The sequence below is a fragment of the Grammomys surdaster genome, unplaced genomic scaffold (assembly GCF_004785775.1).
Source record: "Grammomys surdaster isolate TR1022 unplaced genomic scaffold, NIH_TR_1.0 66, whole genome shotgun sequence".
Taxonomy (NCBI): domain Eukaryota; kingdom Metazoa; phylum Chordata; class Mammalia; order Rodentia; family Muridae; genus Grammomys; species Grammomys surdaster.
This window is the reverse complement of record NW_021604568.1, coordinates 611,767-631,276: the sequence shown is the minus strand read 5'-3', so window position 1 is coordinate 631,276 and position 19,510 is coordinate 611,767. Positions and strand designations below refer to the sequence as shown.

Below are 19,510 nucleotides of genomic sequence, written 5' to 3'. Positions count from 1 at the left end.
GCATTCCCCCACACTGGGGCATCGAGCCTTCACAAGACCAAGGGCCTCTCCTACCATTGATGCCTGACAAAGCCATCCTCTGCTACGTTATGTGGCTGGAGCCATGGGTCCTTCCATGTGTACTCTTTGGTTGGTGGTTTAGTCCCTGTGAGCTCTAGGGGGTCTGGTTGGTTGATATTGTTGTTCCTCCTATGGGACTGCAAACCCCTTCAGCTCCTTCAGTCCTTTCTCTAACTCCTTCATTGGGGACTCCATGCTCAGTCCAATGGTTGCCTGCGAGCATCCACCTCTGTATTTGTCAGGCTCTGGCAGAGCCTCTCAGGAGACAGCTATATCAGGCTCCTGTCAGCATGCACTTCTTGGCATCCACAATAGTGTCTGGCTTTGGTGTCTGTATATGGGATAGATCCCCAGGTGGAACAGTCTCTGGATGGCCTTTCCTTCAGTCTCTGCTCCACACTTTGTCTCTGTATCTCCTCCTGTGAGTATTTTGTTCCCCATTCTAGGAAGGACCAAAGTATCCACACTTTGGTCTTCCTTCGTCTTGAGCTTCATGTGCTCTGAGAGTTGTATCTTGAGTATTTCAAGCATTTGGGCTAATATCCACTTATCAGTGACTACATATCACGTGTGTTCCTTTGTGATTGGGTTACCTCACTCAGGATTATATTTTCTAGTTCCATCCATTTGCCTAAGAATTTCATGAATTCATTGTTTTTAATAGCTGAGTAGTACTCCATTGTTTAAATGTTCACCATTTTCTGTATCCATTCCTCTGTTGAAGGACATTTGGGTTCTTTCCAGATTCTGGCTATTATAAATAAGGCTGCTATGAACATAGTTGAACATATGTCCTTGTTATATGTTAGAGCATCTTCTGGGTATATGCCCAGGAGTGATATAGCTGGTTTCTCAGGTAATGCTATGTTCAATTTTCTGAGGAACTGCCAGACTTATTTTCAGAGTGATTGTACTAGCTTGCAATCCTACCAACAATGGAGGAGTGTTCCTCTTTCTCCACATCCTTGCCAGCATCATAGCCATTCTGACTGGTGTAAGGTGGAATCTCAGGGTTGTTTTGATTTGCATTTCCCTGCTGATTAAGGATGTTGAACATTTTTTTAGGTGCTTCTCAGTCATTCAGTATTCCTCAGTTGAGAATTCTTTGTTTAGCTCTGTACTACATTTTTTAATAGGCTTATTTGGTTCTCTGGAGTCTAATTTCTCGAGTTCTTTGTATATATTGAATACTAGCCCTCTATCGGATGTAGGAATGGTAAAGATGTTTTCCCAATCTGTTGGTTGCCATTTGGTCCTATTGACAGTGTCCTTTGCTTTACAGAAGCTTTGCAATTTTATGGGGTCCCATTTGTGGATTCTTGATCTTAGAGTATAAGCCATTGGTGTTCTGTTCAAGAACTTTTCTCCTGTGTCCATGTGTTCAAGGCTTTCCCCCCACTTTCTATTCTATTAGTTTCAGTGTATCTGGTTTATGTGGAGGTCCTTGATCCACTTGGACTTGAGCTTTGTACAGGGAGATAAGAATGATCAATTTGCATTCTTCTACATGTTGACCGCCAATTGAACCAGTGCCATTTGTTGAAAATGCCGTCTTTTTTTCCACTGGATGGTTTTAGCTCCCTTTTCAAAGATCAAGTGACCATAGGTGTGTGGGTTCAATTCTGGGTCTTCAATTCTATTCCATTGATCTTCCTGCCTGTCTGTACCAACACCATGTAGTTTTTACCACTATTGCTCTGTAGTTCTCTAAGTATTCTATTCTCTTCTTTCCAACACTCCCTCCTCTCTCATAGTCAGCCCTGGACATTTCCAATCTATTCTTTCTCTGCTCTGGACTCTTACAGATGCCTCTGTATATTTTCTCTCTCTTATCCACAAAAAGAGCCTTCTCTCTAAGTGGAGCAGTCATGCTGGCAGTGTCTTTACTATGGCCCTTCCCACATGCTCTCCAATTTCTTTTCATGGTTCATTCCCTTGCCTTCTTTTTGATGGGTACTTGTTTTACCTAATAAATGATTTGGGGCCCTCATTTAAAGGACAAATAAAAGGCTGCTTTCCTGCTGTCCCTCTCTACTCAGAAAAGGGGTGGTGATACTTGCGTCCTTCTCTCTGCTATTCTTTGTGTTTGCCCTTCTCTATAACCATCCATCTAGTCATTTACAAATATGAATATTCACTGAGGTATCATCCATGTTCCAACTCTGTGCTAAGAGATGCATTCACTCCAAGATGGAATCATACTGCCTTCTCTGGGATGGAGATGTAGAAAACTAGATGCAGCTCAGTGCACTATGCTGCATTATCCTGTTTACGGGAGATGGGATCCATATGCTTAGTGGATGAGAAAAATGGATATTATATTTGTTTATGCATAATGTCCTAGGCAAGGACAAGGAAGAAGATCTGGGAAGAAATGAAATTTGTATTGTCAAAGATAGAAACTGACCAAGGGGCCCTCTTGATATTGAGCAGTTTCATAAATGCTAGATACTCTATAATGATCAAGGTGACAATATCATCTTACTTAATAGTGGCTTTGTATCCCTCATCTCTACTGGAATAAGGATACTACCATGACAAAGTATAAAGTTTACTAATGTATCAGGCAGTACAGGTTTTATGGCGAGTTAAAACGGTTAGGGTCCTCCCTCAGGAATGCATCTGATATGTGGCCTGGAACAACTTTACCTTCCATTAGAATAAACGCTCCCCCTCCAAGATGAGGATAGCATTGAACTCCACTGAGCTACGGGGACAATGAAATGTGAGAATATACATATGCAAATGGAGCAGGATCGAACAAGTGGTACCCAAGAAACCTGACATTGTTGTTAGGAGCTATACAGTCGGTAACGGCGATGAAGAGACACTTCTCTACAGTGCTTACAATGAACACTTGGATATGTTTGTCAGTTCTGCTGTGAAAGAAAGCTGTGGCACCAGATTGATTGGCTTTGTTTTTTCAACTTCCATTCCTTCAGGGTCTGAAGCTGGATGGGACAGAGTCTAGAAACCAAAGACAGAAGGACATAATAGTTTGTACTTGTCTGGTGTCTGTTGAGAACCTCAAGAAGCATGTATTGAGCAGTCTAACTCGTTAGACCAGAGGGTCTCATCACGCACGCACGCACGCACGCACGCACGCACGCACGCACGCACGCACACTACGCACCTCCTGTGCTTCTTCATTCTGAAATGGAGTTTCCTCACTTCCCTCACTGGGTCCTTCTGACACTCCCACTTGGCTCTGCTCATCCCATGTGTTCATCTTTATCCTAATTAACAACAAATAAAATTGTTGAGCGCAGAAGTGCTGTAGGTACTTGAGAGTTGTTAGAGTTGTGGATTTTGGGGGAAAAAATGAGAAAAATCGCCAGGGGTGGGGTGATACGTAAACTGGAGGGTAAAAGCCATGTGTCTGAAATCTCATTTTTGTCTCTCGTTGGTTTTAAGCTGTGCAAACAACCTGGTGTAGAGGTAGATGGCCAGTGATAGCAAGTGTGTGTCTCAGCTGATCACTGGGGCTGACGCACCAACCGGAAGAAGTTCAGTGCTGGGACGGACTGGGCTACTGTTGGCCATGTAACATTCAGTACTTACTTAGCATGCATCAGGCAAAGCCCCAAGTACTTGATATGCATTGGCTCCATTCTCACAGCCCCATGCAATGAGAATCACTACTGTTCAACAAAGCTCCAATTACCTTGAACATTTTCAGTAAGTAACTGTCCTGGGAGCTGAATTTTCTTGATTAGGGGATTTGTCCTATTCAGTTCAAAGTTTCAGTTTAGTTTTAGGCTTTAGGGAATTGTTTGGGGGTGATGTATGCTCTGTTTGGAGAGTAAAAGGGCACAGACACTCTGGAAAGCAACCTGGTGGTTCCTCAGAATGCTAAAAAGATTATTTCCATGTGATCCAAAACTTCTTACCAAGGTGCAGTCTCAAGAGAAATGAGCCCTATTCAGAACATGTGAGGGGTAATTACAAACGGGGAGGCAATGGTGTCTTTTTCAGATGATGCAAGTGCTCTTAGACTGTGGAATATACTAAAAACCCTGATGAACTGTGAAGCGTATGCTTTATCCTTCTGAAACAGGACACAGGGGTGCGACTGTATATAATTCCCCTATGGGCTTGAGACCGGGGTACCTGTATTGAAAACCCAGCCTCATTAACATCACTTCATAATTCAGGCAAATGACTGAAGCGTCTACGTCTACTTCCGTCTCATAGTCAGGTTGATACGAGGGCTTGAATGTAGTCAGTGTCATATGTAAAGTGCACACCCAAGCGTTCTCAGCAAGACAAAGGACAACTGTGGTTGCTTTTCTCTGATTCACAGCCATTAATAGTGAATCGGCTGACTTACTGTTCTTTAATGCAATGGCCCTCAAACTTTGTAACTTATTAAACCCATCAGGGGTATTCACTTTTAAGACTCCTGGGCTCAGACCATGCACCATGCCAATTATAGGAACAGCTCCCAGGTGACTCTAATGAACGGTAATTTGGAGAACCGGTGTTATTAGTACCCTATTAGTAAACCTCTATTGAGTGTTATTAGTACCCTATTAGTAAACCTCTATTGAGTGGCATCAGTCACATGCTATGAGGCTATTATATCTGGAATCCCTTTGAGAAAATTAGAGGTAGAATATCTTGGGTCAGTGGAGTCCTTTTTATTCTGGACCATCTAGAAAATGACAAGATTCCGGTTAGTTTAGTAAATGTGGGGTCTCCTCTTGTGTAGCTTGCACTCTTCTTCTCATCTGAAGCCCCTCTCAGTGATGAATCTTCTCCAGGTTGTAGTAACAGAGAACACAGTACCCACAGCAGTGGTTCTTAACCTTCCTAATGCTGCCAACCTTTAATACTGTTAATACAGGGCCTCCAACCACAAAATGATTTTGTGCTACTTCATAGCTGTAATTTTGCTACTCTTATGAATTATAATGTAAATATTTGATATGCAGGTTATCTGATATACAACCCCTGGGAAAGAATAGTTCAATCCCAAAGGAGTTGTGACCCACAGGTTGAGAACCACTGATCGACATGAACCTGAGTTCTCCGTATTTACCAGTGTTGTAGTTTGGATTCAGTAGCTGGTAGCAACTGGCTCAGACAGTTTCTCTCTACCTTTAAAAACGTGTGCGAGCACACACACATAAACACACACACTTGCATATATTTATTTATTTATTTGGGCAGGGGTGGGAGGCTCATACACATGAACACCACGGCACATATGTGGAAGTCAGAGGACAACATGCAGGCGTAGCTCTCTTTCTACCATGTGAGCCCAGGCGACTAAACTCAGACGGTCTCGCTTGGCAGGCTGTGCCACTACCCACTGAGCCATCGCACCAGTCCAGGTCTCTCTAAGCTCAACGAAGTGATGCTAACACTTGACAAGGTGAGTTTCCAGTCTGATTAAGATGACAAGCTTTGTATTTTAACTTCTTGCTGGTTCATCTCACCCACTTTGCTGAGACTGCCGTTTGCTCCATCTCAGAAATTCAGTGTGTTAGAAGTGCCAATCGTGGTTAGACAGTCTTTCCTACTGTCCATGTAGTGGACATATTCATGGCTGAATATGGTCATTTGCTCACTGGTGTTCCTCTGACTTGTGTTTGGGTTTCTTCTCTGTTCAGAGACACGTAAAGCCATTTCTCAAGTATCTGTCCTTGAACCTCTCCTGGTCTCACCATCTCCCCTTTCCTTAAGGAGTGTCATGGACACTGGTCGCCTTAATTATTATACTGTGCTACCAGCTTCCACATCTTTATTTCTAACTGTTTGCTCAACTACCTCATTTGGGGATATTAAGGAGCATAGACTCTGTGGCCCAGTGAAACACTGGAAGGAGCCAGTGAATTGTCAAGCTTTTTTTGTTGTAAGTCCAGTCTTTCCTCAAGTCTCGCTCAGAATCTATCAGGACCAGGTTGGTTGTTAGTACAAGAATGGCAGACTTAGCCAGGAAAAAGAATTCTCAGGCGCATTAAACACATTGCTTTTCTAGTTGATCTGAATGATACTTTCATTGCTTAAACTCAGTGTTCCAATTTAGGATCACTGGGGCTAACCGCTTCGAGGACCGACCTAGTCACTGACACTTTGGGGTTTAGCTCGGGGTTTCTAAGCAAAAGCACCATGGAGAGACAAATCCCAGCCCAAGTCTGTTGGAAGAGCTGACACTGAGAGCCTCTGATGGGACTGAAGTTGAGACTAGTGGGGATAAGATTAGTGAACTAGTGGACAAGTGAACTAGTGAACACAATAACACTAGTGAACATGTACTGTGTTACTCATGGCCACAGGTCTGAACAGACTTATTCCTTGATCCTCTAGTTCCTGGTACATGGGTGTCTCTGGGTTGCTTTAAAAGATCAGAAGCAAGTTCAAGCTCCTATTGACTCAGGGGTTTAAGGGAAAAATCCCATGCTGGACTTGGCTTTAGAATCTGTTTGATAACACCTTTGTTAAAAGCTACTGTACAAGTAGAAGAACAACAGAAAACACACCTTCCCTAGTTGCCTAAAACCACACTCACTCTTACCAGTTTTGAAAATGATGGACTCAGGACAAAGGGTTGTGAGGCGGGAACTAGTTATTTCTCTGGAGTTCATACACAGCTTACATGATAAACAATTCTCAATTAGAATTCCCATTTAGTAGATACAATTTAATGACCCAATCTAATTACTTATAATATGTTTCACCACATTTTATGTGCGCAGTATGATCGCTGGGTTCATGGTCAACTTTGTGAGAAAGTGCCAAACCACTTCTGTGCCCATCAGCAATGAGTGGAGATTTTTGCTGTTCAGCGTCCTTGGTAGCATTTGTTAATGACTTTCGTTTTTAGCCACTTGAACAGGCATGCTAAGACTGTTCCGTTGCTGCGTCAACTTACGCTTTTCTCTGGCATGTTGCTAAGCACATTTTCATATGTTCATCTTCCATCCACTTACCTTCGTGCCCACGTCTACCCTTTGGCCACTTTTAAATCAAGCTGCATTCTAGCTGAGTTGTAAGATTTGTTTATATATTCAAGACTCAGGCCTTTATTGAGTATGTGAAGTAGTTATGTTTCTTGGACATCTTTTCCCAGTTACTGTGATTTCTCAGTATTCGCAGGACTTCCTCAGAGACCAACAAACACAGAGAGAGTGGCCACTTACCTATGAAACTGCAGCTTTACCGGGGTGCTTGTAAATCCTTGCTTTTGCCGGAGAGATTTTATCTGTTTCCAAGTCTGTAGGACACTGTGCAGCAGGGAGTCATCCTTCTCCCTTTCTGCATCATACAGCTGCTTCGTGTCACTGGGAAAATAATTGCAGACCAAAAGCGTGCTGCTGGATTAAAACTATAAGAACTGTAAATCATGTGGAGCATTGTAGAACATATTGGACGGAACCGATCCTCTCTCCCCATTTCACCCACATCTGAAACCTCTATCTTAGGATGCTTTTCTCTTATCCCCTGAAAGCCCAGTAGAAATGTACTCTGCAAAGGTTTTACCACAATTCAAAAGCACTCTGCTAAAACATGAGCTTTCTGGAAAAAGGGAAATCTCCTGAGGACTCTGCAGGATCCCAAAGGAATGTACAGAAGATGCTGGAAGAAAGGGTGAGTGAAAGAAAGGGGCCGGCAGGCTCTGGCACTTTGTGATGTTTCTTGCTATCTGTGTGATGCTTCCATCTTTTCTGGCTGGTACTCCAGTATTTATGACGACACGGTGTAAACCAGTCAGTGCTTTTGTCTGCTCTGATGCAAAGGTGTATGTGCTCTCGTAAGTTTTATCTTCATAAGTTCCATGTGGGCAGCCCCACGGCCACTCATTTAGGAACAGTTCAGGTATTTTGGGGGTCTTGGAATCTCAAGAGGTTTTGATGAGAAGCGAGGCTGAGGACAATCCTGAGTATCGGACACTCTGGGAGGGTTCTGGGGAGGGGCTGGTATTGTTTGAAATACTTGAGGGTAGAGAAACCATTTGGATTCAACCTGTATCACTTCCTTGTTGGCGGGCAGAGTCTACTCTCAAAGGTCCCTTTATTAAGATATTAAAACACACCACCCATGATCATGGGCCCCTCATAGCCTTATCAACTTTAAAGGGCCCCACCTTTTTCCCCAGCACCGTTAACAACAATCCCTATGGATGACCCCCCCCCAACTGATGGTGTCGTGAGGTGAGTACATCATGAGGATTCCAACTTAACTAACTGGTGGACACATAAGCCACTCGTACCACTGGTAGGTGCTGGGGCCTTGTGTCACTAGCATATGGCTAGCATGCGTCCTGCATCTAGACCTCCCTCTCCCCTTTCTTCTCTCCCTTCTTCCTGTCTGCTTGATATCAGGTCAGTATCATCCCCCGCCATGGCTTCAAGCCTCCTCAAGTCTATCTCACCCTTTTGGAGCTTCTATAATATGTGTCATTTTACATAATGGCTCTTAGGTTGCCCAGGCTGTGATCTTCTGTTTTATGCTCTTATCTCCAAGTTCACTTGACTTCTCTGTCTGCTCAAACCTGCTTTTGAAATACTTGAGGGTAGAGAAACCTGTGTCCTCGAACGAGTTACCTTCTCAGTTATTTTGCTTCCCAGCTCCAGACTTTCTCCTTGGGAATTCTGGGAAGTTTCTCACCAAGTAATCTTTTATCAATAGATATTAAACCTACCAGCATTCTCTTGTGGTAGTTCTAAAAAATGTTTCTACACAAACATGTGTCTTAAGGACAGACTAGCAATGGTTCTGTAATTTCCTAAAGACTAGGAAGTTCTATATTTTCAAATTTTATATATCCCAAAGTATTTACAACTTCTAAAGAAGTTGCTTAATGTTTGATACATGCAGGACTCACTCAAAACCTACCTTATCTGCCGATAATAATCTTGTAGTGATTTCCTGGTAAACTGGCTTAATTCTGGGTTTTTGCTTGCTAGTTTGGTAGCTTCCTTCAGGGCTCTCAGCTGCAATTAAGGAAAGAGGACTTCACTGTATTTCATAGACTTGTGGGTGTCACTCTGACTTAGAAAATTGAGACTGAAGTCCACATGTGTGCAATATATTCGCATGAGTGTAAATTTTGTCCTACTGCCTTTTGTAATTTAATAATTAAATTTAGCAGTGAAAACAAAGTAAGACTGGACCAATACGTGAGAGGAAGAAATAGCCCTTACATACATAATAGTACATAATTGTAAAGAGAGCTCTTTGCAGGACACTGGTAGCACATGCCTTTAATCCCAGCATTCGGGAGGCAGAGGCAGGCAGATCTAGGATTTCTGCACTTGTGTGTATTTTTAAAGAAGGCTTCACTATCTATTCCAGGCTGGTCTCAGACTCAAGGCAGTTTTCCTCCTTCAGCCTCCCAGAATTGATACTCTAGGCGTGTACCACCACAGCAGGCTACACTTGGATTTAACAAGCAGACATTTGTTAAGGTACAATTCAGATACGAATTTTTGAGATGTCGACATTGTGTGGTTAGTGAAATACTATACTCTTTAATTTTAAGCATTCTCGGGTGAATGAAACCTATGAGTTTTTTTCTAGAACATTCATTAACAAAATGCATGGGTACCAAGAACCTCAAGAAGGCTTAGATGAGAGGATACACAATAATCAGTGGATACATCTCTGATGCTTCTTCAGAACTTATGACGACCCTCCTGATATCCACAGATGACTAGTTAGATTTGACACCCTCAGAAGAGGATGCTTCGATTTCACGGGAGGCTCAAGGCTGCTACTCATTTTAATGAGAAATGCTAAACTGCAATATTTGAAAATGGTGCCTCTTAAAGTCATTGTAATTTCAAATGACCTTCTTGAGTCATAGAGCCAAGAATAGCACTGTCTCAAATGCAGTGGTTCTCAAACTCATGTTGTGGTGACCCCCCAGCCATAATTTTTTTTTCACTGCTACTTCATAACTGTAATTTTGCTACTGTTATAAATTATAATGTAAATGTGTGTGTTTTCCAATGGTCTTAGGTGACCCCTATGAAAGAGTCAGTCTGCCCACAAAGGGGTCATGACCCACAGGTTGAGAACAGCTGGACTAGTGGATAGCCTCAGCAGGCTTGAGACATCTCCTCAACAAATCAGACCTTTCCAATTTGCTCTCAAATCACTGTTCTGACAGGTTAACTTCTGAAGCACTGAAGGACAATGTTCTTTGATACCTCTCTATAGCAAGAGCATCCTCTCCCACTGTCAAGTTTGGACCCTTGAAAGCCCCCTCACCTTCTCATACAGCAACTGAGACAAGCTCTGCTTCTGCCTGTCCTGGAAAGACTCACAGAGCTGAAGCAGCCTGGAACACAGGACTTGCTCTTGATTGAAGAGAGGGTGATGGCTGAACTGCAAGCCCACGATATTAAGGTCTAATTGGTACATTTCCCTTTGACCATCCATTCTGTTTCCAAAACAGCACCCCACATCAGATTTCACCGCCTTTTAAAGGAAAATATGCACCGAGGTAATTTGATTCTGTTGCCTTTGAAACCACAAGTAGCTTTTCCATATAAAATAGGGTGCCAGGCCCATTTAAATTCCAGAGCTACAGAACTGTAAAAGCAGCAAGCGGGTCGTCTTTGAAATTTATTTAGACTCTTGATTTAATAAAATAGGCTTATATTACACTTTTTTATTATAACAGCTTATTTTTATTTAACATAGCATCTTAGTCATCTTGCTGTAAATTATTGTCATCTACATCATTACTGTTTATGTAGATATCAGATTTTCAATTTACAAGACCCAAAATAATGTTTTATAGGAACACCACGGCAAACTGTGGTTCAACTTTTGCATTAAGAGTTTTGTCTTGTGAGCCAGAGTTAAATGGAATTACCTATTAAAACATTATTTATAAAGTGAATATACTGGTGATCATCTGAAAAAAATCCCTTCAAAAAATCCAGACTCTCTGAGCGGTCTAAGGACACCATTCCTCTCTGTACAGAACACTCTCTCTACTTGGATACTTGACAACCTCAATTATAATTGTTTCAGTCTAGGGGTCTTAGATTATTTGCAAAATGGTTCATTTATGCCTTAATCTGTTGTCTTCAATTTAAACATGTATGTCTAAATATGTGTGGCTGATTTTTAGTGATGCAATTTGAGAGAGATGGTGAGTTCCTTAGCACATACAGTCTAATCTAACAGGACTGCATCCACCTCAGAAGGATGGCGCTGAGCCTTCTCTCTGGTTCAGTCTGGTATAACAAATCTACTGCTGGAGCTTGAAAGGGGCTTTTCCCCTCTGAAGATCATTGAAATTTGATTGCTATTGAGGGTTATTTAGAAGTTGGACCAAGTGGGACTTCAGAAGGTTATTAGTCCACTTTTCTCATGAACATATTAATCACTGATTAGCAGCTGCATGCAATTAATAGTGCCTTACTCTACTTCTATTGCTGTAATAAAGACCATGACCTGGAGAGAAAAGGGATTATGTGGCCCACGTGCCCTACAGACTACAAGCACTGCAGTCAATCAGGTAAAGACACTGTCTCAATTGGGGTTCCTCATCCCAGATAACTCCAGTTTGTGTCTAGTTGACAAAAACCTAACCAGGTTAACTAGTAGATTAACTGGTCATCTCAATCATGTGTCATCAGCTGTAAAAACCTGTTTGTCTGAATTTTGTATGCTTCCTGCCTCTTGCCATGACACTGCCTTGTCTTGGGACTCTGCCAGCACGGTCATTATCAGATGTGCTCCCTAGGGAGGAATCAAGAGCCTCCATAAACTTTGAAGCTTACACTGTCTGTGATACTATGTTACTTAAACAGAAATTTGACCAAGATCATGTCTTCCAGCCTTGCTGAGAGCCAGCACTGGTAGGGTCAGGTACTGCTGAGACAGAACACAGCATCTGACAAAGACCAAAAGCATATGACCTCTGGCCTTATAACTCTTCTTCACTGTTCTGGGGACCAGAAGCTGATGGCCTCTGGAAAGGTGAGTCTATCTTGATATTCCGTGGCTAAAAGCTTCTGGTTTCTGGCAATTAACTCCTGCTTATAGCAGCATGGGATTAAGAGAAAAAGTTAGTTACTAGGTTCTGTTCTTTCTGGCTCAAGGCCCCCTCACTGGCCAGGTGAAAGGCTTGGAGTTCATTAACTCTTCATGAACCAGAGAAAAAAGAAAAGGAAGAAAACAAGAAAGGAAAGAAAGGGAGAAAAGAAGAAAGGAGACATACATGCACATACTGAAGGAAGCTGAAGGAAGCTGCACCATCATTTTACTGCAGTTCTTAGTTTTTATACTTTCTCTAAAAATTATCTCATACAACTATCAGGTAGAACCATTATAGCAGAGGAATTATAATGTAAATGTGTGTGTTTGGGTACCAAGAACCTCAAGAAGGCTTAGATGAGAGGATAGACAATAATCAGTGGCTACATCTCTGATGCTTCTTCAGAACTTATGACTCCCCTCCTGATATCCACAGATGACTAAATGCTAAATACTTTTTTTTCTAAATACTTTTACAGTATTTTTTCTAAATACTTTTAGTATTTAGAATACTAAATTTAGAAATAAATAAATTAGAAATAAATAAAAATTTTCGAAATAAATAATAAAATTTAGAATACTGAATTTTCTAAATACTTTTACATTCCAATAAATTCATACTAAATTTAAGGCAATAATTATGTCATAGATCGGTAAGGTTTTAGGAGTTACAACAGAATTGTTGACATAGCTTTCTATTAAGATTAGTATGTTACTAAACATTTATTGTCTCTTACTAGCCCACCCATAAGTTTATTATAAGTTTAAAGCAGCTCTTATTCTCTTACTCTCTTGCCTCTAGCTTCTCATCGCCCTTCCTCCCTTCCCTTCCCCCTCTCTCCACGTGGTCATGGCCGGCTTCCACTTCTCTCCTCTCTCTTTCCTCTTTCTCCACCATCTTCTCCCGTTTCTTTCCCTACCTTTGCCCTCTGCCCCAATAAACTCCCTCCCCTTTGGAACTGTTTGGTCTGGTGTTGTCTGTTCCAACTGCACACCGAAGTCTAACATTGGTGCTGAAACCCAGGATATGAAGACTTCAGGAACCTCGAGACCCATGCAGCCACCGTCAGCTGCAGCCAGCTGCTGTGAGGCTGCTGTGACCGTACAAGACCGACGCCATGTGGCCTGCTGCAATCCCACCCCCGCAGCTGCCACCACTACACCACACAGATTTCATCTGCTGCTACCTGCCACCACCGACCATGTGAATTCCCACTACTGCTGCAGACCAACCCCATCCACTGCTGAGAGGGTCGCAAAACTTCCACCACATGAGCTGTACCGCTGCGGCCCCCACGTGGTGCTCTGCCACGTGGGCTAGGCAGCCAGACAGGTCTACACAGACCTCATGGTTCCACCTTTCCTGATACCAGACTGCACAAGCCCACAAACACACCGGCGTATTAATTGGTAAGGAGCTTCCGATTGGCGGGAGGAACCCTGGACGCCAGTTAGGGTCTGGCCAACCTTCTCTGGGCTAAGGGTTGGCTTTTCATTGCCCCAGTCCATATGACTGGCCTCTAGCTGAACTACAACCTAGGACATTGGCCATTGGGTGATTTCCCTCTCAGAAATAGCTCCCAGCCCCTCCCCAGCTCTCGAAGCTCTGCCAGAAATCCTGGTACCAGGTGGGCTATTTTCTGCTGGACTAGCTCCACAGAGGCCCCTAGATATTCTCGTGATGACCTGATTATCTAGCCTGAGCCTGATTTTTTGTTGCCAGCTTTTCTTTCTGGACGCCAACTGATAGCTCGGTAACAGCCGTCACCCAGTGGGTACCACATTGTCTTTGACTGTACCCACAGATACCCCACTGGGTTGTCTACTGAAAAACCTCAAATCTCTAAAATTAATGCCTGATTTGAGACCTTCCAAATTGATACACCTCTGCAATAAGTCTGGATTCGATACCCTCTAGATAATGGACTAAAGTAGCCACGTAATGACACACTAGACCCAACTATTTTAAGAGGTCTTAACACATACTACCAGCAGTCTGGTAAATAGAAACAAATCCCCTATGCTTGAGCATGTATCTACCTTCGTTATACCTCTTCCATGTGTTCTGCCTGTTCCCTCCCAAGGTTCTCTTAGCTATGAAACCTGCTCAACCCCACACCTCTTTCTAATTTTTCTTTTTAAATTAAACCAAAACGGGGGAATTGCTGAGACTCTATCGGATGTCTGCAGGTTTACATCAGACCAGCTAGACTTGCTTCCCCACATGCAAAACCATCCACACAAAGGGCTTGGCTACCTGAGCATGCGAGAGAGGCATTCCCTCTTCCTCTCTGCCCGGGACCTGTAAAGTGGGTGCTAGCGGTGCCTTCTGCTACAAAAACAACTAACATGAACATTGTTGTGATATGGGACACGCTTGCTTTTCCTTGTGCACTGCAAACGCTAGCAGCCAGAGACACTGGGCAGTGACTTCTGGCTACTAGCAGGGAGTCCTGCCCTGCTGCCACTGCCGCCCATCCCCCTCCCCAGCCATATGATCCAGGTTTCTTATTCTGGTCCTAGCCAAATGTTTCTTTGCTAATACAAAAATGTGCTTTTCTCTACCTACACAACCTGCCAAAGTTACTTAAGACAGGATAGGAAAGGCTCTGTCTTAATAGATTTTTACTACTGCTATTAAATTCTATTCAGTTACAACCAATCCTTATGGCTCTCAATCTTGTCAGAAGTCTGCTAATAGTATATTTAAATTTATGGCCAACAGAATTCCCAAAGCCTCTAACAGTTGACCCAAGATGGTTTCAGAAGACTTGGACACCAGACATCTAGAAGATACAGCTTGGATTGTATGTGATGATATAGTCACTAACAAACGCAGTGGGCTAGACTGGATGTTCTGAGTCAAATGACTTAGCTAAGTCAAACCAAAGTAAGTCATTTCTCATGTCACGTGTATCCATTCCACAGAAAAAAGCCCTGCGTCTTCCATGCTTGGAAGCCAAACTGACTTCGCCCAAGAGACTATGGAGACCATGGGAACTGTTAGCTAGTGGACTCTCATTTTTAAAAAATAAGATATAACTGGTAAATTATTGTTTACTCTTTCTCAGACTTCTGACTACATTGACAGCTAAACTTTCACAGATATTATCTGTTACCTCATTACCTAAACTGAGTTGCCATCAATTAAATGCTTCATATTTTCTCTTCTTGCTAGGCCATTGTCCTAATACTATCTGAGTTCCTATAAACTTGCCTAACTCTAATAAAACATTCCACTATACGATCTAACAAAGGCTCATCTTAAAGACTGCTCATGCTGTTATCTCTTTCGTAAACTTATAAGCTACAGGAAACGCACTCAGATCTACCTCTCATGAACCAAATAGATGCCATCCAGATCTTGTCAAGTCCAGGCACATCCAAAACAGCTCCAGAGAAGCAACCTCCAGATGCTCCATCTCCTGTCACACACACAGCTGTTTCTACTGGACCTGCTCCTTCTGACCTATCCTCAGATGGCTCACTCCATAGACCCTGGACAGCAGGAAACAGCCAAGTCTCCTAAGACCAGACAAATATCCTCCATACCCATTCTTCTAGGTTCCCCCTAAAGACACGTCGCCCCAATGCCAGCAGGAAGTAGCCAGATATCACGACGACCCTATTCCTGCTTCGTTGTCACCTCTTTCTAATTTTTCTTTTTTAATTAAACCAAAATGGGGAAATGTTAGTATTCTGTCTAAACTCCACCTCCACAGCTATCTGGCAACACCCAGGTATGCTCCTCCCCACAGTTACTTGGCAACAGCCAGGTAGGCGTGCCCACTATAAAAGGAGCTGCTTGCCTCCTCCTCTCTCTCTTGCTCTCTTATTCTCTTGCCTCTAGCTTCTCCTTGTCCTTCCTCCCTTCCCTTCCCCCTCTCTCCATGTGGTCATGGCCGGCTTCCACTTCTCTCCTCTCTCTCTCCTCTTTCTCCACCATCTTCTCTCATTTCTCTCCCTACCTTTGCCCTCTGCCCCAATAAACCCCTTCCCCTTTGGAAAAAAAAAGAAGCTTAATAATTTTCATGTTACAAGTTAACACAGTTTTGTTGAGAGACAAATCATCTGCCTTGTGTCTCGTGAGTTTTGACGTTTTGTATGGATTAACCAGTTAATATTTTATTTTCTGCCCTTGCAGCTAGAATAAATTGTCCATTCCCACTTTATGACCTTTAGTTACCAGACAATGGTCTCACATATAACCTAGAAGGAATGTTTTCTTTGGTCGTAAATTTGTCCTAAGCCTGCTTTCTAGTTCTAGTGCTTTAGCCCATGACACATGAAAGTTTACAGAGCTCTATTTGCAGCTTTTATTCTATAGATGACTTAAAATTACTTGTATAAATTTTGGAATTCTATAAAATCATTATCAACAATTATGGAATCATCAACTTGTCTATACAACAGTACTACATGAGTATATCTTCATGTTGATCTGCAGGAAATCTGCCCAATAGGGTGGGCTGATGCCCAGGGATCATTAGGCTATATAATAGTGACGAGAAAGTCATATCAGCAGTGAGAAGCAATCCTGGGATGAAGTCTCTAAAGACCCTGCATTCTTAGAACTCACCCACCACAGACCATGCAAAATGGTAGGCCGTTCCAGAAATTTCACTTGCATGGCTTTCACTTTTCCTAGACAGTTTCTGACACAGCCTGTGGTGCCATTGCTGTCACACCTGCTGTTGAGCTAGAATAAATGTTGTTCCACCCCAAGCCTAGGCTGGCAGTCTGGGTGTTCTCTAAGAACTAGAGGCCACCGGCATTGTTCCTAAACCTCTGCCTCCCTGAGCTAGGAACTCATCCATAGGGGCTTCAGGGAGGAAGGAGAAAAGCTATAAAATCTTGTTTTTTTGTTGTTGTTGTTGTTTTGGTTTTTGTTTTTTTTCTAACCATATCTGTTAAGTCCCTGTCCTCTATATAATTGTCAACTCAGAGCCCATTTAAGGAATTTATCAGTTAATATACTAGTAAACTGGCCATAGCCTGGAAAAACACCAAGAGGACAATGGTTTCAGTTTAAAACTATTAGGGGATAAACTCAGGAAATTTCAAGTTAGAGAAGCGTGTCTTGTTTAGTAAATACAGCACAGTCTAGCTATGACACACCTTGATCTTATTTGTTCCATGAGGAGACATTAGCCTTTCCCTGGTCTTTTCTTACTCAGTACTGACTGTGGTCCTCAGTAACTAAAGCACAGTAACTCAGCTGATGGAGTTTTTAGTAACAATCAAAGGATGTGAGTTTATGCTGTAAGCAAAATCTAAAAGGGGGAGTGACTATAGATTTCAAGTAGTTACAAGAATAAAGTTCTTTGTGAGTTTTCTGTGGCCAGACAAAATCAAATAAATTCAGCACTCAGGAGACAGATTTTAAATCAACAGTAGGAAAGAATTAAAACTATGGAACACAGGACTGCATTATTTTGGGAGATAATAAGTTAGAACTTCTACTCCAAGAATTCTCCATCTTGGTATACAGGACCAAAATCTATCCACTCAACTCATAAATCAAGGAATTCTCCTTTCTCTTATTAACCACTGGCTTAGTCACTGTTCTCTTGCTGTGAAGAGAAACCATCACCAACTCCTAACAAAGAAATTACTTAAGTGGGAGCTTGCTCACAGTTTCAGAGGTTTAATCCGTTATCACCATGATGAGGAGCACGGGGCATGCATGGTACTGGAGCAATAGCTGAGAGCTACATCCTGATCTGTAGGCAGGAGAGAGATAGAGACACACAGAGAGAGATGTAGAGAGAGACAGAGAGAGATGATGAGACAGAGATGAAGAGCGGAGATGGCAAGGGAGAGAGGCAGAAAGATTGGGTCTGCCCAGCTTGGGCTTTTGAAACTTCAAAGCCCACCCCCAGTGACATACTTCCTCCAACAAAGCCACACCTACTCCAACAAGGCCACACATACTCCAACAAGGCCACACCTACTCCAACAAGGCCACACCTACTCCAATAAGGCCACACCTCCTAATCTTTCTCAAATAGTGCCACTCCTTGGTGACTAAGCTTTCAAATGTATGAACCCATGGGGGGGGACCACTCTTATTCAAACTACCACAGAGACTGTTTGGCATTATATAGCAAAACTGAATACATACAAACCTACAACTAGCATTTTTATTCTGTGATATTTAGCCAGCAGAAAATATATATACATGTATAGTCAGAACACATGTGCAGACATTTCTCAGCAGTGTTGTTACAACGACCAACAACTGGATACACCTGATAGCCATCAATAGAAAAATAGATAAATAAAATGTGGTTTTCTTACAATTGATTTCTATACAGAAAAAAATTAACTATTGCTGCATACAAATAGAGTAATATTTTATGATTCCATTTATAAAATGGGCAAAACTAACAGGGAGAAAGTAATCCACAGAGCTAAGAGTTTAAAATGGTGATTCCCTTGAATACCATTCATTTGACTTTTTTATGTACAAAGTGAGCACCATACACATTTTGTATTATGGTTCTCACATTACATTTTATGTGAGCATTTCCTATCATTAAATAGACCTCAATGATCTTAAAGACTACTTAACATTTTATCCAAGGTTATCTCTTCTATGACTAAGCTCAGTATCCTTAGAAGGTAAAATAGAACCATAAAAACGTAAGTTATACTTGACGTTACAAGAACCATTATTCAAGCATTATTACAAGCAGAACACTGTTGCTTACCTTTCTGTGTATAGTCTTTAGTGCTGGATTCAAAGATTCCTTGCTCATGCAGAGCCTAAAATTCCAAGACGGTCTAATAGGTGAAGGTAATGACATTATTTCTCCACTTTCTTCAAACCAACATTTTCCCTATCAGAGACAGGTACAAAATACAGTGAGTATTTCACTAAAAGCCAAGCATCATATGCTGTCTGCTACTGGCTTCACTCATCAGCTGGCATACTTGCCTCCTGCAAGCTGAGCAGGCGGTTTTCCATTTTATTGCCGATCTTTTTATATGTCTCTGGCTTTTTCTGAATGTAGAGTCCTTCGTCTTCTAAAATGCGAGGCAGCATGCCTTTTGGCAGTTTCTGCTGGCTGGCCACTTAATGACAAAAACTTAGATAATCACTTTTAAAGACCATGGTGGAAGAACAAATACCTAGAAGATTCATACCCTTTACTGCTCTGACAGGCACAGAAGTGGGTGCCCTATAACATGGCGCTTCCATGACTTGTGTATCTCAGGGGAGTGTGTTACCTGGAGAACTACTTGGCACAAATATATTTGCCTCCTGTTTTTTTAGCTGTTCTTGATCATCTTCATATTCCGCAGCTTTCACTTCAAATAAATCCGTTAAAATTACTTCTTCCATAAAATCCTCATCTTGGCCCTCAGCAGCATTTTGGAAACTACCACCTGATGCAGAGTGCTTGAGGTAACTCTCACTTACTGTCCTCTGTTGAATAGCAAAAAT

General features: G+C 42.2%; 1 protein-coding gene across 1 annotated transcript in view; it reads right to left on the bottom strand.

The window, feature by feature from the left end:
* Cc2d2b (coiled-coil and C2 domain containing 2B) overlaps window positions 1-19,510 on the bottom strand; it is a 75,234-nt gene that overhangs the window by 44,118 nt on the left and 11,606 nt on the right. The window contains exons 6-13 of the mRNA XM_028773204.1: window positions 19,294-19,492; window positions 19,001-19,137; window positions 18,774-18,902; window positions 10,279-10,488; window positions 8,902-8,999; window positions 7,206-7,346; window positions 3,194-3,296; window positions 2,909-3,027 (exon numbers count right to left, since the gene is read on the bottom strand). Of these exons, the coding sequence (XP_028629037.1) occupies window positions 2,909-3,027; window positions 3,194-3,296; window positions 7,206-7,346; window positions 8,902-8,999; window positions 10,279-10,488; window positions 18,774-18,902; window positions 19,001-19,137; window positions 19,294-19,492 (1,136 nt within the window). The remainder of the gene's footprint in view (window positions 1-2,908; window positions 3,028-3,193; window positions 3,297-7,205; window positions 7,347-8,901; window positions 9,000-10,278; window positions 10,489-18,773; window positions 18,903-19,000; window positions 19,138-19,293; window positions 19,493-19,510) is intronic.